General features: G+C 39.0%; 1 protein-coding gene across 12 annotated transcripts in view; it reads right to left on the reverse strand.

Moving 5' to 3' along the window:
* CRPPA (CDP-L-ribitol pyrophosphorylase A) overlaps positions 1–24,788 on the reverse strand; it is a 113,922-nt gene continuing 89,134 nt past the window's right edge. For 5 of the 12 annotated variants that reach the window (XM_085226127.1, XM_085226123.1, XM_085226119.1 and 2 more), the window contains one exon: positions 10,740–11,077. In XM_085226127.1, coding sequence (XP_085082253.1) covers positions 10,796–11,077 — 282 coding nt within the window. In that variant the 3' untranslated portion in view covers positions 10,740–10,795. Of the gene's footprint in view, positions 8,905–8,963; positions 10,189–10,739; positions 11,078–11,493; positions 13,993–23,596; positions 23,701–24,788 lie in introns of those variants that run through there. The other 7 variants (XM_085226120.1, XM_085226122.1, XR_014883861.1 and 4 more) reach the window with 6 other exon arrangements.

A 24,788-nucleotide genomic window follows, 5' to 3' on the forward strand; every position in this document is an offset into this window, starting at 1 on the left:
GATATCTTCTACTATCTCCAGAAGCCAACACCTTGAACAGTATGAATGGATCACCCTGGGTTACTATTAGCTTGGGAATATTTAGAAGTATTTTTTTTTCCTTCATTTATTTCTGTTGTGCATTCAGTCCTTAATTCAAGTGACACTCTTCTCATCTTTCCACCCAAAGTGTTAAGATCCTTCAGTTGTTTTCAATGCGTATTTGTTTTAATGCAGAAATTAGTGATAATACATAAAAGATGTTTTTTAATTGAAGCCAACCTGTCAGACCTGCCTAATTCCAAAGAGTTTCACTGTGTTGTCAATAAATTAAGAATTGGAAGAAGCTGAAGAAGTTGCAATTCAGCAATTGTTTTCTATGAATAGTAAATACAAAGAGAAAGGTATACTGTGCACTGCTTAACATTTTAATCTGTAGTTACTTTTTCTATTTAGTGTGGACAGTATGGATTTTAACTGGAGTATCTGTGATCCAAACTTAGACATGCACCTAGCCAAATCCTTAAACCAGTCTTCTGTATAAAGTTGCCAATATACATGGATACAGACATGGATGGGCCTCACTGAGAGGGGGCTCACAAGAGCAAGTTGTAAGGAAAGATGGGGTCAGAAGTGGTAGCAGTTTTTGAGCATGTGCTTCTGTCTTGCAAGAGAGGTGTAATTGTCTGAATTCACTGTCAAGCCTGTGGGTAAATGGTGACAGAGAAATGATGTCTCTGCAGAGTGGGAACAGCTCTCCCTAGCTACAACATGTTGCATGCTGTCACCTTTAATGAATGTTTATAAAGTACTTGGGGACCTTTACATGCAAAGTGCTATGCACAAGCCACTGATAATTAAATGTTTTATGTTGTACTTGTTTAAGCCAACGCTAACAGTAACTAATGGAAAACTTCATGTCTGTGACTGAAAAAGGTCAGAATAGTTGGAAAGAGATGACTGTCTGGGTGAAATGTGTGAAATCTGAAAAAAGCCTGTCTGAAGAGCGTAATGTGTTCTCACAAATGGGTGGAGAAAGGATTATTTTTCATTTATCGGCAGTTGTGTTCCATCTAATACGATAGAACAAGAACACAGCAAGCTGATAGAGTCAGAATGTTTTCAGTGTATGTTGCACTGACAGCAGGCAGCACTTAAACCGGATGCAGTATCAAAAGGATCTAGTGTCTAAATGATAATCAAACATATTACACGTCAGTGGTCATTTGACAATTTTAACATTAGCGAAGGAGTCCAATCTCCTTGTTGGGAGTTACGACTCTTCTCTGAATTGGGGTGAGACTCATTATCCACACTACTAGTACTGCTGCTTAAACCAAGAGGCAAGTGGCTGTAACAAACAGCATTGTAAAATGAACAGGTAGGGGACAACTGAAAACAACACCAACCGGCCCTGTGTGTACCACATGAGATTCAACCAGACTGAATGTGTGTGCAGATGCAACTCTGAACGTGCCCACGTGTACGGTGTCTGGTTAAGCTCCTCATTCTCTGGTTAGCCCTGGCAGTGGAAGAGCTGCTGGTTGCTCCCCAAATCACACACCAGGTGCAGCTCTCTTGGCTCAGCACTGCCATTCACAACACTGATTTGCACCTGTTTCAGAACAGCCCACACATTCTGCTAACCTGAAAAAGCAAGAAGCAGGTAACAAGTGCTTTAACACTGAGCAAATACGTGTAAGAAATCTTTGCCGGCTCTCTTCCTCGCTGTTAACCCGTGACTCTATGACTTCATGATAATTTGTTACAATAAATTTTACTTTTAAAAGTTCACTGCCAGATTGGCTGAAGAACATACTCACTTCTTTCTGCACACGTTAACCTCGTGCAGCTACCTGTGGGCCCAGGCTGCCTGATTACCTCAGCAGGTGGAGGTCTTGCATTCCCGTTCCTCAGCTGGAAGTCTACAAACTTACCCTTGGCACAAACGAGGAGGCCTTTTTTTTTTTTTTTTTTTTTTTTTTTTTCTTTTTTCCCGCTCCTACGCTTTCACTTCGTAATATCACAAATTGCATTTCATTAGCTAAGCCCATTAGCTAACCTTTAGCAGATACCTAGTAAGGTTAAGTGGCAAAGTTGCTCACCGGAGGAAAATTGCGCTGTGCAAACGGCAGGGCTCAGAGGAGCGGTCCGCGGGAGTCCATTCCTGGTGTTATACTCCCTCTGCAGGGCACAGCCGACCCGCAGCCTGCTCAGGCCTTCTCTCTTTCTTCCAGGGAAACTCGCTTTCTACACCCTGCAATTATCTAGCGTATCCAGGGGCAAGTTACTCAGAACAAAAAAAAGGCTATTAAGTAATAAGTAGAACCGTATGTTTACCACAGGAACAGCCTTAATTCCCTCCGTCATTTACTTTCTTTCCTCTTTTCCAGTATTTTAGAGGTTCTCCCCATCACTTCACATAACACAGGGCTTCCAGAGGTTCTTTTTTCTGCATGCCCTCAGGAGAGCCCCCTCCTTTTGAGGTCGAGGCCCCGTCCCCACGTGCACGTCTCCCTTGCACTGGAGCCATGAGGTAAGAAATGAGGCATTTTTTATCCCTCTATGAATTCTGGCATTTGAACCATTTCAACCTAATTCAATGCCAGAAAGTGACATTTTCATTTTTTTTCCTTAGTATGAATACTGAGAGAAAAAGGAAATTTTGAAACATCTGGTTTAGTATTTTCGATCAAAGTAAAACATAGTTCAGCATCTAAGTGCTTTGCTTGCAGTTATGCAGCTGGTTTCAAATGCTTTTTGAAAAGCATTAAAATTATTATTTAAATTGCATTTTTCTATACCAGTGTATTGCCTTATGGAAGGAATATTTGGACATTTAACACCATATCTTTCCCTATGGATTTGTCTCACCAGCCAAACATCTTTCACAGAGAGTTGTGTGACTCTGGTGCTTAGTTCTGACATTAGCTAGAGGAAAACTTATGCTACCTTGCTGAGAGATGTCATCCTGCGAGGAGCCTGGCCATAGGACAGCCCTAGACCGGGGACAAGAGTCTGAACCACTTTCCTTTAAAATCAGTTCCACGATGAAGAAATGCAAGACACTGGTTTTGGTGAACCCATGTGTTCTATGCTGGTTTAAAGAAAAGGAAAAAAGCATAGAGATACTCCAGTTAGGTTCCGTCGTGATTTCAGCTTCATACATACTTTGTATGTTTTCTTCCCAAAAATTCATTCAAGTAAAAGACTCCTATGTATTCCCTCCTTCTTGACTCATCAAGCATCAGCCTCCCCATTGTCAAACAGAGCAGGTGAAGAGGAGCTGCTTCATGAAGATCATCTGGGAAAGCTCAAAGAAATGCCACTCTGGCACCTGGATTCCTGAGCTCAGCAACTGTCTAAACCAGTAGTTCATCAGACCAGGCTGGGGATCAAGAAGGAGCCTTGGCCAGCATGGCTCCTGGATTGCTCAGGAAGAATGTATGTCCCCTAGCAGTCTCTTCACAAAGGGGAAAACTTGGCCTCCAGTGTGCCCCAGCTACCAGCAGAGGAGTCTCCTCCAGACATGGTGGGTTTATGCACATCCATTATTGCTATCCTAGCAATGATGAGCGTGGTAAAATAAGCAATGAAACAGATGTTTTGGGCAATATCTGCTGAATTCTCAGTGGCTTGCATCTGAGAACACCAAGAAGCAGCCTGGATAACATACCCAGTTGTATAATATATTCACAATAATCCAACCCAACATCCTCAACTATCTTACGCTGTCATCATTTGATTGACTCCATTTTCACATACCCTCTTCAAGCCACAGAATTTTCAGGAAAGTTTGACATGACATAAATTGAAAGACCTGTTTCCTTTATCAAATATTTTCAAAAAAAGAAAAAAAAAAAACCAAAAAAGCAAAAAACCACCCTTATTCCTAATGGGCTAGCCACAGGTTAGCATGAGTGATGATTCTGGGTTTGTCACACTTCCATGTCAGACAGCATTTTGTCAGCCTGTGCCTCTTCTGCCATCTGTTGCACAGCAACAAAATGTAATGGAATATTGGTGGGAAGGTTCAAACCTGTACTGCCATACCACCAACATCTGCCTCTGATATCCTGGGTTGACACAATAAAATGGGAGGCATTATTTTTGGAGCAGACTCCATAATTTAAATGGAAATAAATAGGAGGCACTACTTTCAGATCAACCTTCTTACGTGCTGCAAGTCCACGCCAGAATCAGTAAGCAGATGCCACTCCTCAAAAATCACAAAAAGCATCATTAGGAAAAACAATCACACACCTTCGGTGCTTTAAAGAGCAGGTAATTCTCTTAGCACCAATGGTCTTTTATTTCATCTATTTATCATTGTTATTACTATTGCTGTTATTAATTTATTGGCTTAATTAAAGTTCAGGACTGACCTTCTCTGACACTGTAGGAATAAGAAAGAATATGTTCCTCTATTTTCATGCTAACTTTTATTTTTGTGCATACTATGCATTTCCATGAATAATGAGCATCACATGCTTTGTTATGTATATGCTAAAGTGCTTTGCCAGAGTAGGACCTGCAAGAAAGGAATTTACAGTACTCCTTTTAGTCTGAGTGACCATTTCTTCTTTCGTTCTATTTAATTTTTTAATGCAGTCTCACATATTTGCCTTCAAATATAAACAGAAGGGATATGATTCACTGTATACAAATCTATGTCTGAAACTCAGACATCTCCTTGAAATCCATAATGTTATCCAGTTGCAATCGCTTGGAATGACACATTTCCTCACTTGTTTTTACAACTGTTCTGAGCTTCATGTGTTTCTGTGCATAAATGTAATCAGCAGTCTCTAAAAAGATTTAAAAAAAAAATGTTCCATGCAATTGATGAAACTCATTATTGCTTTAAAGTAGTTCATATGGCCATCTAAACATTTCTACCTTACAGCAAATATTTATGAGAATTTAAACCTGCATATATATGTTTGCATACATGAAGTGAAACCGTGTGCTCCAACAGAGCTCTCACATTTGACTGCTCCTCTGCTTATTCTGTACTCTCAACTATTGCTGTGAGTGGCACCATGATAAACACATAGGTTCATCCGCTTTATAGCATTGTTTGATAGTTGGGTGAGTAATAAAGGCTCCAATGTAGCCAACAGATAACCCCAAAAAACTTCCAGTGGTATTGGACTCGATGATCTTTAAGGTCCTTTCCAACCTGAGCAATTCCATGATTCTATGATTACTGCTTTGCTGTTTATCATTTACCCTGTGTACTGGGTGTACAGTTCAAGACAAGGAAAAACACAGTTTCAGTGCATAGATACAAAGCAATGTTTTAACTGCAGAGGGCATAAAAGAGCTACTGAACAGTCTGGTGTTTTTCTTACAGGGTATCATTATTTGCAGCATGATTTTCTGCAGTTAGTTTGATCTACATTGAATAATTATCACACTGCATTTTAGTCTTGAAAGATCCTGTAGTGATCCATCTAGCACAATTCTTGTTTTCTTGGGGAAGAGCACAAACCTATGGAACATGGATCATCAGATTCATTGTCCAGGATATCTTTTTATGATAATCAAGGACTACAATTCATTCTGTCATGCTCACTGAGTCTAATGCCCATCACTTCTTACTGAGATTATATTTCTCATTTTACCTCTTGCTTAAAATTTAATTTTTTTTAATTTTTTTTTTTAACTTGCATACAAAGCTCCTATTTTAGTGTGGGCTGACAGTTATCAGTTTCCCATTTAATTACAGTTTAAAATCCCCAATTTCTTTTAGCCATTCACTAACACTCACAGGGGTCACTGGCCATATCCAACACAGTGCAGGACAGCTAGTTTTTAAAACCAGCCAGAACTTGTCCATTTGGGCTGTATTTTAGGGTTTCCCTGCAACGGGAAACAAATGTTGACAAAATGATACTGAAGGTGTGCTTTAAGAGGAATGAGAAACCAGCATGAGTTCCCAAGTATCTAGCCTAAGGCAGGCACCTGTTGGCAGGAGTAGTCCCAGCAAATAAGAAGTGTTTTGCCATCCTCCACCCATGCAATCTGATTAGCATGATTCCCCGTTTCCATTAGCCCACACTCCAAGTATGTTATCCAGCCTCCCGTTTAAGCTAGCTGCATCTTTTTCTCTCGGTAGTCATTGGGGCTCATGTGGGGCCGGTGGCTGCACCATTCTGTGTACGGGAATCAGTGAAGACGGAAAGCAGAACACCGGCTCTCCCTCTACTAGATGCTTGTCTCTTCACTCGGAGAGGATTCTTGATACAATATCTACGGTCACCACCAGAGGGTGCCTTGCTGCCGCTGTAATCCTTATTCTTACACTAAGTAATAATGCTATTATGAAGCTTCGGACAAATCCTGTACCTCGCACTGACGTGGAGTTGCTTACACAAAGGTGTACAATGGAAGGCAGGATTAAATACAGAAGTCAGCTGCTTTAAAGAAAAAAAAAAATTAAAAAAAAATAGGGAACGATTCTATGAATTCTGTGCTGAGCACTCAAGGCATTTTGCAGCTTTTCTTGAAATATACTTTCCTTTTCGATCTGCTGCTAGCAGCCACTCCCAGAAAGGATGAGAGACACTTTGTTTCCTTCCTTCCTGGTCTTACCCTGACCTACCCTTGTGGAATGCAGTTCATCTCTGAGCATTTTCAGATGTATCATATTCAGAGAGGCCTGCATGTCACAGTACACAGCCATTTCCCCACTTACAAAGTCTACAAACGATGGTCAAACAGAGGAGCCACACGCGGTATCTGAACCTCTTGTACTTCAGCTGCCTATATGTCCTTGTTGAAGAAGGGGCATAACAATGACAGAACAACAAATATTCACTTCACTTTGCTCTGAACTCAGGGAGGACTTCAGACTGCAAAGTTAAGAAACCAGTGCCCCAGGGATGCAGTTCAGGGTTTGTGATGAGCTGTGCCTGCATGGCTCTGCTGTGCGCTCCTGGTCCAGTGCTTCCAAAAGGACTCACAACATCCCTCCTACCCCAAATCCATCCCACCTCACAACTCTGAGGATAGCTGTTCACTTCTCACACAGATATTTCCTGCCAGAAAATGCTTAGTTTTTCGTCTTTCTCTACCAACCTGCTGTACAGAAGCACAAACTTCAGCGCTTGTGAGCAGAAAGAGGGAAAAAACACTGTCCAGAAGATGCTAGGATTTTTCCTAGCCTTGCAGACTAGCTTAAACCGAGCATAGGACCAACCTTTTAGGCTTATTGTGCTGTTTCTAGACTCAGAATGAGTCCTTAAAAAGAGATTTTAAACTCTGAAATACTGTTTAGAAATACTCATCACCCACTAAACTATAGGCCTGTGAATGCTTAGGTTGGAACTAAACTCCAAAACATATTTGTGATTAAACGAGACCATAATGTTCCCCCACCAAATGCTGAGGGAGTTCAGCACAACATAAATACACACTTTAAACTGCAGCACAATAAAAATAATAATAAAGAAGAAACGAGCATAACCAGCATGGTTATTTGTGAAGTTAGCAGGAGATGGCCAGAGGGAGGAGATGCCACACATTCTTGGAAGCACTGGGAGGAACTTAGTCCCATTGACTTCAATGGGTTTTCAGTCAGGCTGTGTTTTTGCTGTGGAAAGGAACTGCTTAACACAGTATTGTGGGGTGCCTTGTTTTTTGTCTCTGAGCAACTTCTGGCAAAGCCACTGGTTAGTAAGTGAAAACATACTTTTTCCAGTCACCAGGACGTCAAGCTGTACCTGAATTTGGCTTCTTTTCTTTCACTTTTTGCTGTTGCTGAGATCCTGATAGATTTGCAAATCTGGCTCCTTAACTTGGTGCTGACTTTACAAATCCAAGAAGGGCTCCCTGAGCCAGTGGGGGCTCTGACCTTGGAGAGCATCATTTCCCCTTCAAGTGGAACAGGGCTGCTTGCAGCTTGACACTGGTTAATGAGCGGCATTGGGTGTCAGCCCAGCAGCTGCCATGCAGGAGGTCTGTCCTCACGGGCAGCTGCTGCTCATCTGCCTGCAACTGGCAGCGGAAGTGACATCTGTTCTTGGTCCCAGCTGTGAGCAGCACAGAGATGCCAAAGCCCCAGTGCCTCAGTTCTCGATCCAGGAGTGAGGAAGGGTTTCTGATGCCAGACCACGGCCTAGCTTTCAGTAGAAGGGAGGGGGATCGTCTCCTTCAACGATGGTGGGCTGGGAGGAATGGAAAGGGAGTGACGAATAGAGAGAGCAAAAACAAGTAACAGAAGTAGGGGAAAGGATGGGAAAACGGCGTGGCAGAAGACAGGAGAATGGATTAAATGAAAAGGAAACATGAAATTTGAAGTGACAGGGCTAGTCTGAAGCAAGAAAATAAAAAGAAAGAGGAAGCATAATGAAAAAGATGCAGAGCTAGCAACAAATGAGAATCAGAACCCACGAGAAACAATTGTCTGAAATGACTGCTGAATAGGAAAGCACTTTATTAAGCTCCAATCCCAGGCACTACCAAGCCTGGGAGGCTTTCCTCCCCACAGTCGTTCATGTTTCATGCCATTCAAGGGTCTCCCCTGCAGATTTTGCCATCTGGAGGTGCTTTGGTATATTCTCTCTTGCCTCTTCGCTTCTCCATCTTACGTAAAATCATGTTACCATTTATTTGTCCAAATCTTTTCTCTCATACATCTTTGTAACTGTGTTATAACTCAGTGTTGTGAGATTTTACTGAGTTACAATTTCAGTTTTTGAGTGCGGGACTAAGGACAAGATCTGCTTCAGTCTGAAGAGTGAAAAATATACTCAAATTAATATGTAGGTAAACATATTAAGAAATGTCACTTTCCTTCTCAGGTTGGTGCAGGCAAGCCAATTATATTCTGTCATGAAAAGTATTTTCACAGCTAGGACTCTTTCCTCAGCACAGGCACTGAAATTGTGTTTTTCTGATCTCAAAATCAATTGCGTATTCCTGGAAGAAATAACCAAGGAAAATGTATATTAGACAAGTGTTAAGACCTGTCAATTAAAACCAACTCACATTGGGAAAAAATGTGGTTTTAGTGATTTTTCTTTTTTCCCAGGGTAAAGCCAGAAACACAAGACAAATTGAATTGTGATAAACAAGTGGGTTGAGAAATAGGACAAGGAAGGCAAACACCATAAAAACTTACCAATCTAAAGATGAAGATGCGGGCACTGTGGGCACAAAGATTGGAAATCGTTTGGATGCTTTGTGTAGATATCTTACTGAGGCATACAGAGAAGGGCATTAGTCATCTAACTGGGTGCAATTACAAATTATTATAAACCAGGTGCAAAAGATCAGATTGATTGAATGATTTGGACAGGAACAATGAAAGCAATCTTCACGTTTTTTTCTTTCACAGTTCTTAGAATTCAACTCTTCAAAATTGCCATTAAATAATATGTTTGTATTTGAGCATTTTATATTAAAGTTATATACTTATATGTTAGAGATGAGACAGATTTTCTTATCTTAGTGTTTCATAACCGATTTTCACAACAAGAGACTATAAAGATATTACTATTATTATTATTTTCTTTTTTTTTACAAGTCTCAGCATATCTCTCCTTTTCAGTGAGAATCAGATGTGGTTTTAATAATCTTTGGGGGGAAAAAAGAGGAAGTTCCTCTCAGTAGTATTTTTCATTATCGACAAAAAGAGAAAAATCTACCATTTAGTAAAGCACACATCTGAATTCAGTCTAATAACTTAAGTAGTTTGGGTGTTGGGTTTTTGTTTTTGTTTTTTTTTCCACCCATACAGGACTAACAGTAGAGCACCTATTATGTGGAGCAGAGAGAATGATCAAAAATCTTTCAAAATATAAGGCCAAGATACTACTAATACTCTGAAGGGCTACATACATCCCATAACCATGCCTTCACGACTACAGCCATTTATTATGGCCCAGCCATCAGAGCAGCAGCCAGGAAGCTCTAGACCAGATTTCAGACTCCTATAGGAACACTTAGCAAGAGCCATCCCTGAATCCTACAACTTTCTTTAACAGGAATGAGGGGAAAGTGGGGAAAGCAGAGATGGCAGAGACGAAATGTGAATGGGTCCCTACAAATGGCTACATAGACATGCTTTACCTGACATCCTGGTGGTAACTTGATAAGATGAACCAGCAGCTCTCAAAGTTATGGACAAAGAGGAAGGAGAAATGAGACAACAAATGCTTTCATGTTTCTGGAAGTAAATGTGCTTTTCTTCTGAAATAAAACCTGAACAGAAAGCAATGACTCGTAAATAGGTGCCCAAAATTGAGAGTATAGAATCACAGAATCACCAAGGTTGGAAAAGACCTACAAGATCATCCAGTCCAACCAATCACCTATCACCAATAGTTCTCACTAAACCATATCCCTCAACATAACATCCAAACGTTCCTTGAGCACTCCATGGTTGGGTGACTCCACCACCTCCCTCAGCATCAGAGAAAACAAATTATGACCCTTCTAGTTTTCAATGACCTACAGACAGGAAAAGTTGCCTTATCACTGGAAAGTGCTAAGCAGTAATCGAGAACCAGACATTTCTTTGGAGGCTCCTGTTTGGGGTGCACCTAGAACAGTACTGTGGAGATGAAGAGACAATGGTGTTCTGTACAAATGAAAATCTGAATGCACTAGAGGATTTAAAGCTTCCAGACATGCTTTTATTCTGCAGCCTGAGTTAGTTACCAAGACAAACTAAAGTCCTCATATTCTGAAGTTAACTAGATTTATGCCACTGATTAGAATAGGGTCATATTCCACTTCATTTCTTTATGCTGTTGTTTTTTTTTTTTAATTCAACTGTATTCAATCCTCTTCATTGTTTCAGCAGCTTTCACAGAACCATCAGACCATCTTGGATGTCAGGGGGAAATTTTTTACAGAGAGAGTGGTGAGGTGCTGGAACAGGCTGCCTAGAGAGGTTGCGGATGCCCCGTCCCTGGAGGTGTTCAAGGCCAGATTGGATGGGGCCCTGGGCAACCTGGTCTAGTATTAAATGTGGAGGTTGGTGGCCCTGCCTGTGGCAGGGGGTTTGAGATTCATGATCCTTGAGGTCCCTTCCAATCCTGTCCACTCTGTGATTCTGTGATCTTTTCAAGCTAGGTAACCTGGAAAACTAAAGAAAAACAGATTGTAGCTAGAAACTCTTTCATCAACTAATGTAAGACAAATGAAGTAATATGATGTCAGACACTGCTTGAAGTGAGTTAGTTTCAATATACAAATCTAATTCACGTAACATTACAACTATGAAAAACATTCTTAGGGCCAGATTCTGTATTCTCTTTCCTGGTGAACGTTTTACTGACAGAATATTAATTAGAATGTTTGTGGAGTAAGGTAAGCAAGGATGGCAGGGTCTCAGCTTTTATTTACTCCGTGTTATCTCTGTTCAAATGTTCAAAGCAATATGAGTGGTGACTGATTCACTAGCTAAATTCAAAACAGCGTGTGTGTACAAAAGGCTGCCAAGTTTCTTGCGTGTATAGCTATTTGTAAGAGGCTATGCACAAACAAAAACCAATCAATCAGTTTCTTAATTTCATTTTGCATCTTTATTCCCATTATAAGTATTAGCAATCATCCAAGACAACATTTAACTTTGGATATACAATAGCTCACAGTCCAGTTTCTTTTCTTTTTTTTTTTTTACTGCTGCTCTACTATCTTGTGATCTGTTCTAGTTGTTCTGCTGGTAGTGTTTGGCTTCCCGCAGACTGGATTTTTCAGTCATTGTAGATCATTTAAAATGGTGGTTAAATTTAAAAATAAATAAATAAATAAATATGTAACGTGATGATTAACAGTACATTACTGAATCTTTCAATGTGTTTAGTACTAAATATGTTCGAGGACCTGAAATGCACTTCTTAATGGGCATCATTAGTTCTCTTTTCACAAGAAATTCAAAAACAATCATGATATCATTTTTCTTTGCAGCAGTTCATTGCAATGATATTTTAAATTGGATTTAAATCCTTTTAAGATAATGAGTTAAGTAAAACAATACAACAAAATAAAAGGTTCTGTTTAAGCAAATGACAATTTATACAAAATCCAGTGCTAAGACTTTATATGTGTATATTAGAGTGGATGGAAAACATGAAGAGTTTTTAAAATTTACTTGCTTATTATAATGTGGGGAAAATACATCACAGATTGTAGTTAAGTCTTTAAGCAAAGAATAAAAAAAAATATGGCCAAAGAAACATCTTCTATCACATCTTTCAGAAGCCTGTGAAACAAATTCCTTCACAAAATTCATTACTGTAAAAGTAATAAGAAAATTTATTTTTGAAAGTTGTCCTGTTAAATTATGGATACCAATAATAAAATATTTCCTCTGAGTTTATCTGACTACTCTGCATATGAACAGGCATGAATAAATATATGAATAAAACATGTCTTATTGTATGACCACAAACTGAACTAATATAAATGCCCACATTGTACAGCATCAGAAAAGGACAAATTACTAATCAAATTAAATAGGAAAAAATCAAAGAAGGAAGCAGATGATAAGAACTGTTTCAGCAGAAAAAGATGTATGCTTTAGATACAGAAAAGTCAGCTGCAACTACTATAATGAAGAAAGTTTTGGATCAACATCAGCTTCTAAAGGTAATTTAAGATGGAGGTGTCTCAGCAGATACTGCTAAACCATTTTTAGGCAGTTGTTTAGAGATCTGGGGAAAAGGGGAGGGACAGAGTTCAAATCTGGATCGTTCTATCCTCACAGTTTTGTCCGTACAACAGAGGGACTGGAACTTGGTGGGAGTGCTGGGATCTCTTTCAGTGCTGGCATTGGCAATCTCTGTTGTTGAACAACAGTCAGAGCTCTTCTCCCTCTATCCTCTTGAATAGCTGAGCTACAGGAAAGAACTTTCCACACCCACTGCTGGATAATGGAGAGGCAAATTCCTGAGCTGAAATCAGAAATCTTATTTGAGATGGATTTTCAAAAGTTTGCCTAACATGGGAAGGATCAATCCTGAATACTACCCAGATTGACACTCTCACTTGACCTACCCATTTCCTTTTCCTGGCTAAATTATGTTCTACATTTAGGATCCATGAGGATATTGCAAATTCTTTACAGTTTCCTTGTACCTAGATATAAGAGACTGTACTCATGAAAGCATAGCAGTAAGCAGGTAGCTGATCTATCTGATATCAGAGGGACACTGGATGGACTTAGGACAGATAGAAGGGGAGGTTCCCTGAACACTTCTAGTGTGGATAATACTGTACTCAGAAAAGCTATTGGAGCTAGTTCTGAATGATGGCACATGGGTATTGGAAGTAGTGTTAGTACTAAGGAGTGCTGCAGCCAGAGGACATCTGATCCAGAAAACCAGGCTATAGCACCTCAATGTTCCCGTGCACATCTTTTTTTTGTGTGTCAAGGTTACTCTTTATTCCATGGAGGACAGGGAACTGAGCTAACAAACACTTTTTGCAACGTGCATTTCCACTGATGTTAGTAAGGTCATACGGTATATTAAATATTCATTAATACATATAGCAACAAATGTTAAATTATTTCATCTAAAGAACGAAAGCTGTGCTTTAGGATTAATTCATTAATGCAAAATAATACACATGCATGGGTTAAATACAGTTCTACATGAAGACTGAATATTCTGATGTCTTTTGTGAACATTTTTAGATGAGCAGTACCTCAGAAAAAATATTTCAGTATCTTTCTTCAAAGCACATATCCAGTGTGTCTCAGAATTACATTCATTTTACACTTTCTACATAACATCAGACTTGCATTTTAGGTATCAAAAATACGTTGTTAGAAGATCTTAATACTAAATATCATAAATCCAGAGTTTTCATCAAAAATTAAATGATCCAAGACCTTTGCTGAATGAATGATGATAAAGAAATATTTCCATAAGCTACGAATGATTTATGGCCTTATGCTACCAAAAGCTGACCAATCAGCTCAGGGTTCCTGTCCTTTATTAGTGCCATGGTAAGAGCAGCAGCAGAATTTACTGTCTCCTGAAGTGGGAAATAGTCCTGGAAAAAAAAAAAAATAAGAAGGAAGCAGGGGAAGCAATACATTAAAAAAGGTGGAGAAAGTAAATAGTAAACAACAATTTACAAGTATGCAATTAAAAAAAAAATCAAAACATTTATTTGCACGTATTAGTTGAAAAACTTTTATAACTTTTTTCTAAGGAAACACAATTATGTAACAATACCGATTTTGCAATCTCCACAACGATTTAAAAAGTGAAAATAATTTTAGAAAGTAATATATTGCAATTGTTGGAATTAATACAAAATATCCAGAGAAAAGGAAAACAGAAGCTTGAATCTGTCACTTCCTTTGTAACTGACTTTTAAGATCTAAAACGTAGTCAACATTTTGGCTCAAAAGCACTGAAACACAATGTATGATTTAGGTAAGTAGCACAGTTAAATACCCATATTTTCAGTACACACTGAATCTCATCTCAATTTTACAACCTACTTACAACTTACAGATTCAAAGCATTGGGACTTCAGTAGCTTACACTGAACTTTGTATCCCATAACCTTAATAAGTAGCCTGGTTTTGATAGGCAAGTAGACAGATTAACACAGGAAGAAAAAATAAAATATCACTTTGATGATAGGCTTCCAATTGAGCACTCCAGCTGACATTTCAAAAAAGTCCTCTGTCTAATTGGCACGTTTTCTTAATTGTACTGACAATAATAGGTTGGCCTCTTGCAACCAGTATCATTTTTCATTTGCACACTGGGAAAATACTGATAGGTGTAGTCAGGCGCAGACACATACTTGGATAGAAAAAAAGGAGGGAACAATTAGTGTGAAGCAAGAGACGAAAAGAAAGGTCTACAAAACTCTAGGGAAAATCTAGAAGAGTTTCAAATACAGAAAGTGAACCACAAAGAGAAAACAAGAGCTATTCTCCATATCCACAGTGGATAATACTGGAAGTATCAGGCTTAGGGGAACTTGAACTGAGATACAAATTAGAAGTCAGGAGGGGAATACAAAGGAACACATTCCTGGTCAGAGCAAGAAACTCCATCACTGGGGTCTTGTAAAACAACTTAGATAAATATAAAGTGGGTACAGATGGAATAGTTTGATTCCAAATGTTTCCACCACAACTTCCTAGGATGCTGTATCAAGGAAGAAACTGCAGGTGACATTTTGAAGAAATTTGGTTTAATAGAGAAAGAATAAATGTCTTCAACAATTTATATAAAAACAATGTTAATCACTGCTTTTTAAGGAATAAGGCTGCTGCTGGAAAGACCTATTCTATCAGCTAGTACAAAGAGGAGTAGCAGTCTCAGAAGTTGGGGCTGAAGGAAAAACTGATGGAAGAAAGATATCTCTGAAACACTATATATTACACAGAATTATATACTGTAATGCTGTCATTAACTTCGCGCTTTATGTAAAAGCCAGTAAGCATGACAAAGAAGTAAATGGGAATACTGAGAAATAGCTGTTTTATATCTGATTTTTTTATTATTCTTGGAAAAAATATTTGTATTTGACCAGATTTGTATCCTAAAAACCATCAAATAAGTAAGTGGTTACAATTTGTACCATTGCCCCTCCAAAGATTACGCTCTTCACAAAGTCATGTTATATATTCTAATATGCAATAAAATTAATTACTAGTGATCTAAAAATTGTCTACTATTTACTGAGCAGAGCTTCCCCTCCACACTATAATGCAGGGGAAATCAGTGAAACAAGGAGTGCAGAAGTGTATCTGCTTCTTCAGTACCTTTTGTCATGGACTGAAGGTACAAAAAGGAACGCTGAACCCACTATACATGTTTGGTAGGGGTTTTCCCATCCTCTTTTCCCAGGGATACATGTTGTTATATTATGTACAAGGAGAGTGGAAACCATGTGTGTACACCCAATTCAGACCATGAACACTGCAGTTATCTAGTAGCATATTTCTCACCATCCAGCAATGCCAGCTTCTTTGCACCCTCATCACCTTTTGTTCAGTTTGTGTTCAGAAGGAGTGCACAACCACACACTCTTTGCTTTCCAAATGGGCTTTCAGCCATCTCTGAAGTTGGCGGGAGGTGTGTATCTTTTTTCCCATTTCACAAAAAAAGAGAAAAAAAATGCACCTGGCCAGGAATGCTCTTAATGTTTCTCCCAGTAAATCTTTCCACATCCTCTGTTGGTTACTGGATTCAGTACACATTCCTTTGCAGCAATAAATTAAAGTTTTTGAACATAAAAGGAAGCAAGAGAGAAATTTAGCTTCCACAAGAGAGATTGAAAATGACACCATAAGATTATTTTAAACTGGAAAAAAAAAAAAGTTTTTTATAAATCTAAACCTAAAACTAAGGCTTTACTGCTAACTTCTGTGTTCTGAAGGAAAGACATGCAAAGAATTCTGAATAGTATTTGTAACCCATGCAATACAGCACAGCAATGGGTACAATAACACCATTTGATAGAGCAAAGTCCACAAATCACTATTTTTCAGCATAGGCACCACCATGATATCTGCGTTTTCACCAGAGATGAACAAGAGCCTGCACACCACAGTCACAGAAATCTATACCAGTGGAGATGACCTACTGTTTTACAGCTGCTATGAGGGTATCGTTGTTAGGAAAATGCTGCCCACACAGTTCATCTTTCACTCTGCTCACACATCCACTGTTTGGTCTCTAAAAACTTTCAGCAAGTGTTGATGGATGTCAATAGGTGCCGTTTTTCCTGCGCAGAGGAATTCAATTCTACACCTTTGCTACAAATACACTTCTATGTCAAATGCTGGTGGTGAGGTACTGGAACAGTTGCCTAGAGATGCAGTGGATGCCCCATCCCTGGAGACTTTCAAGGGAAAGGCAGGCAACGTGATCTAGCTGTGGATGTCCTTGTTCACTGCAGGGGAGTTTGACTGGATGAACTTTAAAGGTCCTTTCCAAGTCTAAGGATTCTATGATTCCGTGCTATTCTGTCAGACTGCCCCTCCACTACTATCTGTCACACAGCAACAAAATGTAAAGGAATATCATCAGGAAAGTTCAACCTTTTTTGCCATATCACCAATATCTGCCTCCAATGTCATGGGCCAACAACAACAAATACAACAAAAAAAAGGTGGCATTACTTTTGGACTAACCCTTGTATTATCCAATCTAAGACAACAAACGTAAGAGGAAACATATCCTTAACTCTTTACAGTTACAACTGATGGTTAAATTTCATAACATATGATTTACTGATGCTTTCAGAAGGGCAAGAGATCAGAGGGGTGACTAGCATTTATATTTATACTGTTGCTCCTTCCTGATAACACAGTCCCACACAGGCCTCAGGGCCAGCTGTGCAAGGACTGGAGTGCAGTGCCAGGCCTCCTGGCCAGTGCTGGCACTGAGGCACATTGTTTGGTCATGCAGAGGTTAAGCATGTGCTGATCTGAACTTGCTTTATTCTCACAGCCATCATGTTACTGGAAAGAGGCAGAAATAGCCTGAAGAAGTGGACTCTTCCAGGAATTTCTAGATAATCGCATAAGCTTTTTCCTTCTGAGAATCAAAACTTGCTTTCATACTAGAAATCACGGTGGTAGTGTCTGTCATGGTCTGTACAGTATTACTTAACTTTGGATGACCATTTCTATTCTGTACAATCCATCAGAAAGCAAACAGGAAAAGAAATTTTAGCAACTGAAAGAGAACACACTGTTCAAAGTAAAAGGAAAAAACTTCCTGAGGCAATAGTTAAGTTGCATCTTCACTATTCTTTCCTCTAAATCCTACAAGGAATTTATTTCATTTTTTGGCCTTTACTGAGCATTTAAACACATATTTTCAATGAGATTTCATTTTTTCCTAAGTAGTTATAGGTAATCCAGAAGCCAGCAGTGTTTATAAAGAACACAAAAAGCCTTTAGATAACAGGATTAAACAACACAGGAAAGAAAAAGAATGTTGTGAATCTTTATTAATCTACACTTAAACAAATACATGAATACTTCAAGTCTCCTGGCTATACCCTTAAAACACCCATGTTTTTGACACTGCAGTATTATTTCTGGCAATGGTGCTGATTACACCTGATGGTGCCTACAGGGAGGCTTCAATAAGGATGCCAGGACAAATCTAATCTACCACACCTAACTCCATTGCACATACAGGAATCCAAGCCTCTTTTATATTCAATGGCATAGTACTAAATCTTTCAAAAACCTCATTATTAGTTGCAGGAAGTCAAATAATCAAGCAGAACCAGGTCCTCACATGTCTAATTGCCTGACATGTTCAGATGTACTGTAACCACGATAAAAAGCAGGATGTAAGAAAAGAAGGAGCAATACAAATGCTCATATAGCCCACAAGGGCGCTCACATTATTGCCCACCCACTGCTCAGTTTGGCGAACTCCAAGAGAAGAACATATTTCAGTGCGCTACTCAGCGTGTGCATATTCATGCACACACTGGATGGATCAAACACAAATAGTTCTTTCACTCATCAACAAAATCTTTAAAAAAAGACTATGACCTTTAAATAAGACTCAGAGGCAGCAACAATTTTGATGACTGAAGTTCCACATGATCTACTAATGTGCTATGATCCCCCCTAAACCATTGTGATATCCATTGTCTATTCATTTCATCCATTTGACTTAAATGAGTCTCTCGTAAAAAAGGAAAACCAAAAACCTCTAACATTTCTTGGCTATTAATAAATAGAATTTTTTTATTGTTTGAACAGATGATTAACTACATTTATAAGCTAAAAACAAAACTTTTACCACTTTATATTTATGTACTTTGGAATAGAAAGTACTCAGAAACACTGCCAACCTTATAAACCATAAATCCACATAACAGCACAGCACTTTGATTCCAAAATAAAATATCCACTTTGTCTGTTATTAAATAGTAAAAGTATTCCAACATAACCATATTGTATGATGGTTGTAACTCACATTCAGAATTTATTTGATGTACAGTAGGGGTTTTCTGGCCGGCAGAATAAAACTGGAAATGGATATAGGGACAGAGTTAAAGTTGTGTTTGGAGCACGCAACATGATACTTTACAAATGTGCATTTATTTAAGAAACTGTGAGGCTATCTGCGTATTTATTGACATTCTCCTCACGATTCATTTCCTTGCTTCAATCTGTTCAGGATTTTTTTTTTTCCAGCTGTAATTTCATATACACACATTCCCATTTACATATGTACTAGTTCAATTTAAGCATAGCTCAAAAAACACACAGCCCCCTTTTTAGCTCCAAAAATATCTCTGTAGGTATTACCTCTGCCTTTTACTGTACTGCTCCAAAAGAATAAAACAGCTGTATTCCATTACTTGCACTTCATTTTGCTATAATGTTGTTTGACTTCACCGTTAAAACTGTTTCTACAAATGAATAGGACTGCAAGGTTAGCCCTGATCACTCAGCTGATAGGAAACCTGAAAACATGATTAAAAGATTGGGTTAAACTTAGGGCACATCAGTGTGAATACAGCTGCATCTGCATCAGGAGAGGCAAGGGGCCAGAGCATTGCTGGCGCTGGCATGCCCTCGCCCTTGCTGTTCCATTGTGAGACAGCTCCCTGGCACAGTTTTGGCTCCCGCCTGGTAGCATGTTTCCAGACAATGGCTTGGCATGGTTCAGGGGACAGCACAGGCCAGGAACTGCTCCCACGAGGCAGGCTGAATGAGGCCACCCTCTTTTGGGAAAAAGAGCGCTTTGCCATATGGACATGAGACATGCTGTGTCTCTTAGCCCTAGGACACGACAACCATCCCTGGCCTGCCATTACAAATGTGTCCTAGACAGCACTGTAAAGTAACAGCTGTGCCTTGCTCTCTCAACCCAAATGCATCAAGAATACGTAGACCGACAAATCTACCTCCCAGAACACAGTGCAAACACCACGTAGCTACCACATAAACACACATTTAAATTTATAAACAACAACAAACAAACAAAAAACATGAACTGCTCTATGGAAATCTTTCCTTCTCAACAACTTCAGCATGACGAAGGGAAAGAGTGAGATAGATCACACTGCAAGACAGCACTTGTGCTGTATCTCACATTCCTGCCACTGCATGGAAAATGCTGGAATCCAGCAGAGGATGGCTTGATGAAGAACGCCCACTTCTCTCCTTCACAGAGTAGGCCTGTGTGTACAGCAAGCACACCACAGGGCATAAGCAGAAAAGAAAATAGCTGAAAGGGCCTGTGTTCTGGCAAGTGCATTGCAATACCCACTCTGGCACTAGAACTGCTGGTAGTGTAAATCTCTACTCAGTACTGCAAGTTACACTTTGGCCAAACTGTGTGTGTCCAAAAACTTGCCTCATGACACAGACCAATACTGTTTTATCTGCACAGAAACCAAGAAGAAAGACCAGCCCCAAAAGCCTCGTTATTTGACGTTTTCTTCTTCTTTCCTTTTAATCTAAAATATGATATGGGAAGACTTATGTCATTTTTCACAATATAAAATGATTTGGTGTTCATTCAAATCTCAGCAGAGATTCATGAAGAAGCATTTTTTTTCTACTCAAGATAGGTAGTTGCATGCATCCACAAAATAAGGCAATTTCCATTTGTGTTACAGTACAAATTAATCCCCTTCTTTTTCAAATGCTCCCACATCAGATTTTTTAGTCCATGTGCCAAAGGATCTATTGATAAGTGCACTCTCATACATAATATTAATGCAACAATTTACCTCAATAAGCAGACAGCTATGCAGATCATCCTAAAAGATAAGAAAACTATTTCTCTGAATATTTTTAGCTTTCCTTTCAAGTAACACATAAATAAGCTAGCATTTGAGTTCAGATAGGTAGCTGGGTTCAAAAATACTGCAGCAGGTCCACAACTCAACCTTTGCATCTACAGTCTTGCTTCTTTTTCAGTAAGAAAATACAATGGATTCTTCACCATCACTGAATAGAAACAGAAAATCCAAGTGCGCTGCATGCAGTGGAGAACTGAGAAGTGGGTAGCACTAGAAAAACCAAGCTGTGTGATAATGGAGCCAAGTTAATAATAACCTAATAGTTTAAACTCTGATATGTCTGAGTTAGTTCGCTGCAGTTAAACAGTTGCAAATGCATACTACAGTTTAGCCAAATCCAGACAAATTGTACATAGATGTGTAGTACTGCACTGTATCTCCCAGTCTGTCCTGCACTACTCATTAACCATGCTGCCTATATTTTACCACAAGAAAACAGAAAGCCATCAACGCATAAAATGACTGTATAGTTACACCAATAGACAAGTGTTTTAAATCTTCTGGAGTCTGTAAGAAGTCCATCTACAGTGCTACCACATATACCTTTTCACCTAAGATTCACAGATTTAAAATAGAAAGTAAATGATACACGTTTGTTTAGAACAAAGAAACAAACAAAAGCACAATATGGACAAAACAAATTAATTACTTTCTCAAGAATGAACAGAATACACAGAATTCTCCTAAACGGGCAGTTTTAAAACATCTCTATTATTGTGTTCTGCAACATGTAGGTAACAAGGGTTTGATTCAGTTTCCTTCTTTGTATGAGTAGTCCATCACCTCCCCACACATACACTTCTGGTGGGCTGAGGCTAAGATTCCTGTGGAGGGAGACCCATTTAAGGTAGATAGTATATGCCTCAAGAGAAAGATGACAGAATTCCAGCCTAGATGCTAGTCCAGGTGCCTGAGGGGCAACCGCGAGCTGCTTTCTGTAACCCTTGTTTGGTTTTATTCTTTTCATATAAAAAAAGAGGATCAGCCTTGGAGCAGACACAAGCCAAGTGCCCGTGCCTCCTGTATGAAAAATTTCTAGCAGGATCATACAAAATAATTCATAAAATTCCTGGACCAAAAATTCTCTGAAAAGGTTACTGTGAAGAGCAGTTTCAGAATATTCAGTCCCTGCAGCTTGAGCAAGTTTTCATTCAGCACTTACCACTATCTGATCTGAGCTGCTGGCAATGGTGAGCATGCCAGCAGTGATAGCACAGCCAGCTAACAACCACCTTCCCTCTACGCTGTTCAGAAAGCTATCTGATGCTTGAATTAGCAGCCAATTTTGCCACTTGTATGTACTGGGAGAAAAATAAGTCATTTAGCACATGTGGTTCTCTGCAAACTTGGAAGTATATTACGTGTCTGAGGTTTCTTAGAGGTGGTCTCTCAACACAGTATGACACCAAAGAAGATATAATATGAAACGTATTAATGTTAATGAATGTTACTCTTCTACCTAACATGTCCTGTGAGATATCACTCTGGTAACCTTGTAAAACAGACCATAAGAGTTTTTAGGAGAAAGGGATAATTGCTTCTTACTATCATCACAAGAAAAATGAAATGCTCCTAGTGCACAGAAAACTGGCATTCTCCTGTGACAATCACCATTTTAAGCTGCTGAAAAGCTGTGTGATATTGACTAGCCAAGTCTTTCTTCTGGTTTCCAGCAAGCTCTGGAACAATCCAATAGCACTAACAAATTAACGTGGGAGTGACATGCAGCTCTTCCTCACAGCAGCAGCAACATATGACAGCCTTTCCTTCTGTGTATGTGGCAGATCTTCTGCTGCCTGTTGCACTGCAAGAGTCAGTAAATATATATTTTGATAGTCTGTGGCAATGAGTTCTGCAGGTGACCAGGCATACATAGCAGACCCATCACACATGCATACAGAGAAACGGTTCATGCAAATCACTTGCATGCTGTTGGAATGCACCAGCCACCAACCAAGACTGGAGTAACTGCATCATGTATGAATGGATTTGACAGATGGGGTAGTAACAGAGCAAAAGCAGAGTTTAAGCAGACTTTAAAGCCATTTTTATCCTATTATAAGCCGAGAAATACAGCATTTCTACACTCAGCGTCACTCGATGAGCAGCCCTAGGGAAGCTATAGGAAGTCAGCAGCATGTAGGAAAGCAAAAAATGTAGGTGTAGAAAAAGCTGAGAGAAGTGTTGGGGAACAAGCTAGGAGAAAAGGCAGAAGAAACAGCAGAGGTGAAAGCAAGTGTCTGACACTTCGTTCTTTGGAGAGCTTTTCCTTTAAGTTGAGCAATGCTTATATTTCAATACTTCAGTAGTCCACATTAAAATATTTTTCCCTTTCTTCCTAACTATCCTAAGGCAATTCCGTGGAAAGTTCTTCCTTTCCTATGTACTTTTGAAGGCACAGAGTGATATTATGTTACTTGAATTAAAATACAAAAATGTTCCAGACATTTTCTAATGCGTGATTCATTTTCATACTCATCATCCTTTACCTTTTTCTCAGTAATTATGCTACCACTGAGAGAAAAGAAACATACTATTACAGGAATAACGCAGTAATAAGTACATCATAATACTAGAATAAAAGAAAATACCTCTAGATAAATTGCAATTTCAGATAATTTGGACCCCTGACTTTTCTTCTTGACTTTCTGTTAGGATAACCCAGTACATTTCATCCAAAGTCTGTTCCTTTAGCAGCGTAATCACAAAATTATAATCACAGAATCATAGACTCATATCAGTTGAAGGCATGTTTAAAGACCATCTAGTTCAACTCCCCTGCAATGAACAGGGACACATACTGCTAGATTAGGTTGCCCAGAGCCCAGTTTAGCCTGACCTTGAGTGTCTCCAGGGACAAGGCATCCCACAAGTAAACATCACATATCTGAATGCTTCCCATCACTGTTACAGCACTATGCCATCCTTACTGACAAAAAACACCTAATAGGGAGAGAGAAAGCAACACAACACTTCTTCATATTAATTTCTAATAAGAGCGAGAAGTACATATTTTATGGCAAAGTTAACACAGCGCATTTCAAATTAATAGGCTTTTCCTTTCTCCCCCTCGTAATATTGAAAACATAGATTCTTTGTACTTTATTTCAAGAAAAAAAAAAATAACGCAATAGTTTGCAAACATATAAGTTGCTAATACGTAGCACAACACAGTAAATGCTTTAGCTATCGCAGATAATAAAACTTCTGCCTACAAATATGCAGGATGGGGGTTTATATAATTTGTAACATACTGTTTGTGACTGTGGTTAATAGAGATATAAAGAAAGACTGGGCAACTTTTAATTGCTGTAACTGTAACAAAATGGAAAAGTCCTCAGAAAGAATGAGTGATGCAGTTGAATCCCTGGAGAGTGCTGAAAAACAGCGCAGAGGAAATCTAAGCATTTTTCCCATTCACTCAGTTGAAAGCACATTTTTCCTCCTCCTCTAGGTGCCAAATTCATACAGAAAATAACCCATAATAGATATCCAGCCTCCAAAGAAGCAGGGGCATGATTCAGTGTAAGTGTTCTGTTCAGTCATTAAAATCTTCATTCTACAACTCTCCAGAGTGCGAATAATCTGAAATGCAAGCTCATGGCTGCGGTAACTACTGATTGGAAACATTTCTCTTGATTACAGATAATTAATTTGAGATGATTCAGAAGAAAAAAACTCTATAGCCTATTAAAAAACAAAGTTAAAACTTCTCCTCAGGGGAAGAAACAAAAACCAAGAGATTCTGAGGGTCAAAGTATGCGTACACATGTGCTGCACTATTGTTCACATCCCAGCCTTGCGGCATCCAAACTTTTCAGATGATAACATCAGTTCAGTGGGGTAAAAGCCACATTCCATTTTTCAGTTACAGAAAAATAAACCAAAGGAACTACACTGCTAGCAGCCCAGGGACTTTACAGAGACTAAAACTCAACTTTAGACTTCACATTTTGATCTAGAAAACCTAATATGTAATCGCTTCTGAAATTCTGAGAGATCAGTTTAAAAGCAGCTTTACAGTAACTCAA

This window comes from Meleagris gallopavo, chromosome 6, assembly GCF_905368555.1.
Source record: "Meleagris gallopavo chromosome 6, MGAL_WU_HG_1.1, whole genome shotgun sequence".
NCBI classification, from domain to species: domain Eukaryota; kingdom Metazoa; phylum Chordata; class Aves; order Galliformes; family Phasianidae; genus Meleagris; species Meleagris gallopavo.